This window comes from Anabas testudineus, chromosome 10, assembly GCF_900324465.2.
Source record: "Anabas testudineus chromosome 10, fAnaTes1.2, whole genome shotgun sequence".
NCBI classification, from domain to species: domain Eukaryota; kingdom Metazoa; phylum Chordata; class Actinopteri; order Anabantiformes; family Anabantidae; genus Anabas; species Anabas testudineus.
Window position 1 is genome coordinate 8810288 of NC_046619.1, and position 7317 is coordinate 8817604.

Consider the following 7317-nt stretch of genomic DNA (forward strand, 5'->3'; position numbering starts at 1 on the left):
GATGAAATCTAGCATGAATATTTTTTTTTTTATGTAAGGGATATCTGTGTGTGTAATATAAGCTGTTCCACAAAAGAGGTTGTGACTTCCTCTACCATCTGCTGTATAAGCCATACCACATCAAAATATATGCACAGGGTTATATGTGTGTGTGTGTTTGTGCAGTATGTGCATTTATTTATTCATTCCTCAGAAAGAAAAAGTCAATATCAACGCGGGTTTGTTTATGTGAAGTCAAATTCAGAGCTGCTGTTGAAAACAAACTAAATGCGCGGGAAGGGAAACTTTTGTGTAGCTATATAGACTCATATTGTTTATCCCAGAAGCAAACTCTACTGTCACAATATTAACAAACCTGATATGCAACAATAAAATTGCACAGCGAGAACTATTAAAATCGATCGCCTAAGTGAGCCCCTTTCAAAGAATGCACATAAAGGTATTTTATTGTTGTGAATATTTTATATTGTGCACTCTGAAAAATAAAATCACTTTCTAAATTGATTGCCCTTTTCCCACAGGCCTCATAGAGATTATAGTGGGAAGGATCAATCAAGTCATCATAACAACACAGCTTTCTGAGACAACAGTCCACAAAGTGCCTCATTGACCTCTGCAGAGGATGTGAGCTGTCACATGGTGGCAGCAAACAGTTGTCTTAGTCTCACAGTCACCACAGTTTGAAAAAGACAAGACAAAAAACCCACAGATGCCAAGCCGAAATGACGTTTTCTGCCTCAGTAGCTTTGTCAGCAGCTGATTTCCCTCTGCGCCGGTTTCAACATCACTCCAGTGGAGCTCCCACACCGTTCTGCATTGTTTGCCTGCGCCGAGTTGAACAAGCCTGGTGTTGGTGATGAGGTGACAGGCCTGCAAGCAATCAGACTGATTCAGTCAGCAAACATCAGAAGCTTGGTTTTCCTTTTGGCTGATATGTCATAAGCGTACCCTTACAGCGTCACGAAGTTAGTGCAAGGACAGGCTTTGCTGCTGGCTCTTTGTCATTTATCGCACATTAGCAGGTTGGGTGCATAGTGTCAGTGTGGTGTAAAAAAAGAGAGCACTGAGCACTTGAATACACTTTTTGATTCATTTAACGTGTGTGTTGCCTGTGAAGGCGCTGTCCATATTCTCCCAACTGAACAGATAAGACATACATACAGTACACTAGAAGGACATCTGCTCACTGGTTAACGTTTAAACCAATCAGACAGAAATTCAAATAGACATTACATAATATTAGATGTCACAGTGGCTTGGGTTTCCCTCGCCCAGCAGATGGCGTGCCCCGTCAGATGCAACCCCCAGACCAGCAGCATGTCAGGCGTTAGAGTGAAAGTAAAGGGAGAGGGCAGTAGAGTACCATGCTCCATGTAGTGGAGAGTGACATGAAGCATCATACCGCAGAGAGCAAACCAAATAAAGTGGTAGAATAACTCATCCAGACACATTCAATTATTTCCACCATTAAACAATGTTTTATGGTTTTAGTCTCTGCTGTTATTCCCCATGTAACTCTGCTCAGGTGCTGTTCAAAAGATAATTACCAGATCAGTTTTTTCAGTACTAAAGAAACAACAGCGCTGCAGTGTTAATTATTTATCCTAAGCATGTAGCTGGAGTAACTCAGGGTCGAAACACTGACGGTGTCCACATTACCTGTTGTTGATGAATGACATCACTCATTTCTGTTGCACAACGTCACTCAGCTGATAAGGATGTTACTGGGAAATGCCTTTACCAGAAAACGAAGACTACAGATGCTGGCCACTTGAGAGCACTTTTAAAGGTGCCTACATAACCCTGTCTTGTATTTGTACTCTCTAATGAGTAAAGAAAGATCATATAGACAGTGAGTTTAGAAGAAATTATGTAAAATGCCTAATTCCATTTCCATAAAATTGTGCAATATGTTGACTGGATGAAAATGAATATTTCATTACCACAGTAAGGTTTACATTGGATATGGCATTATAGAACTTATGTTGCTAATTTATCAATTAAACAGTATCTGTCTGTACTCTACATGTACTGTTAGATTTTCTGCACTGAAACTTTGTTTTAGGACTTTTCTTCTATTACACAAAAACTACAACTCCTAGAAGCTAGCCCACGTCACGTCTTCTGTTTTGCTCCAACAGTCTGATGTTACCACAGTTAAATATTATTGGACTACAGTGTGCTCATACATCAATTCATCTGTCAATATCTCACAAACGCCCATCATCTCCTTTCTCAAAGATGATGACTTTATTGGACTTTAACATGATGTATGTCTTCAAATAACCCTGGTGTTTTACTTTTATTTGTGAAAATGGATGTGATACTTGTCACAATGAGAGACTGCTGTAGTTCATACGCTGATTTATGGAAATGTGAGATAGAAATAACCTGGCTGTCTTGTCTGCTTGTACTTTTATTTATTTTCTAAAACATATTATTTTTGGCACAACATCCAGGCTGCCCATCACTCACATCTCCTCACATTAACAAACTACAGTAGAACTCTTTGTTTTGGTTTTTTTTTCCAATATATTTATATAAAAAAAAACGTTTGCTCTTCTCTTAACACACTAGGCACTAACAAGAAGTCACGTATGTACCAGCCCAAAGTTAGGACAGAGCTTCCTCGTCACCAACCAGCTATGTCATTTATTTCAAGGTTTCCATACCAGCAGTGCCTTTGTGGGCATGTCAGTTAATAACAAACTGAAGTGTTCATATGTTTAAACGCATCACTCCAGATTCTGAATTTCAGACCATTGTAATATTTAAAAATAAGCCTATAAAGCTTCAGTGTTGGAGCTACTGTTTATGGATGCTAAATACCACCAATAATATGGCTTCTCCTCCTGTGCTGAAAGTGATTTATTAGTTTCAGGAATATAAAATAACAGCTGCCACACGTGTTCCTGTGAAAACTGTTCCCATCCTCTCTCCTGATAAAGACTTAGAAATGCAAAGCTAACCTTGCAAATTTAAGACAGGTTTATTTTAAGCAGATTTACAAATATGGTTGTCACCAAGTGCTTTATAGAAAACAAACGACACAAACACAGATATAAACAAGGATAAACAAAACAATGTGCTTATAATTATGTACTTGCTGGCTGTCGCAATAAAAAGAGACAGTACAAATGTGGGAACTCCTGAGACCAGTGCAATTTCTTTTGAGGCGCGCTCTGGAATCAGTTACAGTGACTCCAGTGTCCAATGCGTTGTCAGGAATTGCACAACTTTTCACTTCAAGTCTAAGCAAGTGAACTATGCTAGATGGTGACCTCAAAACAGTTAAAGGAAGTTAAATTTAACCATTCGCCCTATCTGATTTCCTCAAATGAGGTCAGATCAGTGCCGAGAAAGTTGTTGCCCTGGATTCTACTCCCACACTTCAGGCAACTTTACACACGGAGTAGCACGTTTTTGTTTTTTAATTCACATTTGTCACACATTGAAAAAATTTTTACAAATAAGCTCAATGTAAAACCTGAGCAGAGCAGACGGCATTTCTCTTGATTTTGTTAGATTCACTGTGATAATGGTGAAAAGTGCAAAGATTTATACCATAAACAAATCATTTCAATTCACAAAACCGCAATACTAATCAACACTGGCTGAATTTATTGTGTTTCCACAAATGGTGTACCATAAATCATTCATGCTACAATCTAATGTGAAATCCAATTAAGTTTTTTTCAAAAGACAAAATACCAAAAGGATTATGGAACAGCAGGATTTCTTTAAAGAGGTCTGCATTCATTAGAAATGTATTATAGAACTTCATCAGACTTCAAACATTAAAGTACAGCTGCAGCTTCTTCATGTGCCCTTTAAATGTCACTACCCACCAAGATGGAATGAGTCAAACCTGTGCCATCTTAGAGAGGGGAGTCATTTCACCCTGTATGAATGCATCCAAACAGCATACGATCCTCTCACAGCAATTTAAGACCCCTCAGAGAAACATAAACCTCCTCATATCTTCAGATCGTCTATTCTAGTCTTGTTGTTGCTATGTTTGGCACTGCGACCGGGCCTGCTCTGCGTAGGTGACCCAGGGGCTGATCCTGCTCCCTTTTTTCCTTTCAGGTCACATTCCTCTGGCTTGCTGCTGCTCCTCTCCACCGCCAAGTTGTCTTTATTCTGTTTGTATGCTGCCTTGCTGTGGTAAGGGTGGAAGGACGAGTCTGTGCCCTCAGACAGAGGCGGGAGGTTGTAGCTGGGTACTAGCGGGTAGGCAGGCTGGACCTGGTGGAAGTAGTCGTTGCATGTGGAAGCGAATGGGACAGCAGCTTCACTGGGCTCCTTAGAATTAGTCTCCAGAGACCGATCACCTCTCCTGAAGGAGATGCCCTGTCGGCACTTGGTGAAGCCGAGGTGGTAGATCTCTATGAGGTTAAGGAACAGAGAGACGCTGGCCACTCCCAGCATGAAGATGATGAAAATGGTTTTCTCCGTGGGACGTGATATGTAGCAGTTTACAACATTGGGGCAGGGTGGTCTGTCACATGTGTACATAGGCTTCAGCTCAAAGCCATACAAGAAGTACTGAGCCACAATGAAGCCCACCTCAAAGAGGGTTTTAAAGATCACATTAAAGACATATGTGCGCAAAAGCTCCCCCTGCAGGCGCACTCTGCCCTTCTCGTCCCTCACCAGAGCCTTTTTGTGCGTTGCGTCCACAATGAGGGCCTGCTTCTCTGAATGGTTCGCATGTACCCTCTCCTTCTCTTTCTGCTTGTCCTCCATGCGCACCAGATGGAGGATGTGTCCCAGGTAAATGAGCGTAGGCGTGGACACAAAGATGATCTGCAACACCCAAAAGCGGACGTGGGAGATGGGGAAGGTGATGTCATAGCACACGTTCTCACAACCTGGCTGCTTGGTGTCACAGGTGAAGCCCGACTGCTCGTCGCCCCACACCTTCTCCGTCGCAGCACTCAGGATCAGGATGCGGAAGATGAAGAGGACGGTGAGCCACACCTTCCCCACCACGGTGGAGTGCTCTTGGGCTTTCTCCAGAAGCTTTCCTAGCAGGTTCCAGTCCCCCATAGCTGTGTGAGCTCAGACCTGGAACTACAGAGGCTTGAAAGAAATTCAATACAAAAACGTCAATTCCTTTGATTCTTGATTCACAAACAAACTATCTAGAGGTAGAAGTAAACTCGAGTGTAACAATTGCAGTATTATCTTTTGAAAAACGTCTTGCCAAGTTCAGCAGAGCTCAAGTCCAATGAGTCTCTAGGGAGCCACGCTGCTAACCTAGTGTACATCTGACGGACTCCGAGCCGTCTTGACTTGGACGTAGAGAGGATTATATTTACTTTAGGATGGTATAAATTTGGCAAGTGTGGACAGGGGCGAAGGCAGGTTTCAGTCTTGATTCTATGTCTACTGGCCTTCATGACCCAAGTCATGGGCAACACGATCCTCACAAGGTGAAATCTAACACTGGGCAGAAGTACGCATTAGAAACTGTTGAGTAATGTGAGTACTGTCAGCTCCTGAAACACACTGTTATAAATGTATTCTACTTCTGATGGATGTACAGTATCACACAAGCAAAGCCAGAGTATACTCTCAGAGAGTGGGAATTCTAATAACGGCTCATTATTAGTCAGGTGAACTGATTTTTACGGAGCCCTGACAAATCAATCTATCTCATGTTTTAACTGTAGACCCAGTTGAAATTTTAAGGAATTATGTCAAAGTATAATGATGTGATGAACCTTTCTTAAAAACTTGCCCCAACTCTGGCTTACTTCTAACTTTGAACGCTGATTGAACAAGTGCTTCATGGCACAAAGGATCACCTGGAAAGTCTTATTTATTGCATAAACCCACCTTGTCAGCTTATACATCCGTTGTGGTGAAGCTCTACATGACTTCGAGGGTCCATGAGGCCACCCTGCTTTGCCGACAGGCCTCAGTGCAAAGCTGATCTTCGGGCCCCAGCATTGCCCTTGAATGGACAGGAAAAGTGGACTCCTGCTAGGCAGAAACTCTGTTCCACACCAAAAAATCCACCGACTCAGTCTTCCGTCTTCAAATGCTCCGCTCAGACAGGAATTGGGATCCGGGGCCCAGGGTCTTCCGCAACACACACGACCAGCTGCATGCACTCTGAACCATGTCCAGCCTTCCCTCCACTCCAACCCCCCTCCCTCTGTGGTTAAATTTGGCACAGGGCATACTCTCTAATGTAAACTATTAAAGCCCCTCTACTTGCTTGTTACAGTGAGTGACAAGGCAGCTGGCCAATGCTGCTGTCTGCTAAGTCTGTCTGGCCACAAGTGCCCCTGGGGTCTAAATATAGCACAAGGGTCTCTCCTATCATGGGAGGGGGACATGATTTGGAGATGAGTAGCCGTTTGCATCCTCAAGTTACAAATCACAATGACAGGAAGAAGATATGTCTGTGACAACAGTCTGTTTCAACTTATCATTGATGAGAAAAGCAGCAATTCCAGGCACTAAAATGGAAAACAATGTTTGCTTGTTTTTTTAATTATAAAAGTATTTTATCATTAGGGTATGACCCAAATCAAAGAAACCCACCCATCAAACAAATGCTACAATGTGTTTGATAAATAAGTTGTGTCAGTACATTTGTCAAATGATCAGGCAGTTTATTATTTAACATTACATAATGTACACACAATATAATGTTTCAACCCACTGTATATTTTATCTAGATTGTTTACCTGGATGTAAAATGATACATGTACATTTAGGCATATCAACATAAGGGTTTCTGTATGCATTACCGTGTATAAAAACAGGTTAAGTTCATAACATACCAGCGTGAGGGACATAACATTTTCAGACTAATGTACAGTTCAGCAAAATATTAAGGAAAGCAGGTGCAACTGTCAGATAGTGGTGGGCCTCTGTTAAAAATAAGTTGACCTCAAACATTTATCAGAGGCAACTGAAAAAATAACCTAAGACAGGAGTTGCAATGAAGTAAGTAAGTAGTATTTACAATTGAATGCAAAGATATACAATCCAAGGTTGTATGTACAGTACTGGGATTTGCAATATAAGAGACCCAGCAACCAACTGAAGAAATAAGATCTAATAATAACTTAGTAGCAATAGTAACTTTGCCATTTCATCAACTGAACATTAATGTGCCATCTTCAACATTACCTTTTTTTGTTGGTGAATCAGGCCTGAAAATAGTCCAGAAAAATATTTAATGACATGTCAAAGTCAGAACTTAACACTGCTTTACATACCTCTGGGTACTCCACTGGGATAAAAGTTAATATGCTTCAAATTGCTATTAAAATGTATTTTCTGTCCTCGTTACAA

At 41.3% G+C, this 7317-nt stretch overlaps 1 protein-coding gene across 1 annotated transcript; it reads right to left on the bottom strand.

The window, feature by feature from the left end:
• Positions 1–3975: 3975 nt before the first annotated feature.
• LOC113161046 (gap junction alpha-3 protein-like) lies at positions 3976–5052 on the bottom strand. Its single transcript, XM_026358540.1, has one exon. It carries the CDS (start codon positions 5050–5052, stop codon positions 3976–3978), a length of 1077 nt encoding a protein of 358 aa, XP_026214325.1.
• Between the last annotated feature and the right edge of the window lie 2265 nt (positions 5053–7317).

Coding starts and splice junctions, on each gene's coding strand:
- LOC113161046 (XM_026358540.1), bottom strand. CDS start 5,052: ATGGGGGACTGGAACCTGCTAGGAAAGCTTCTGGAGAAAGCCCAAGAG.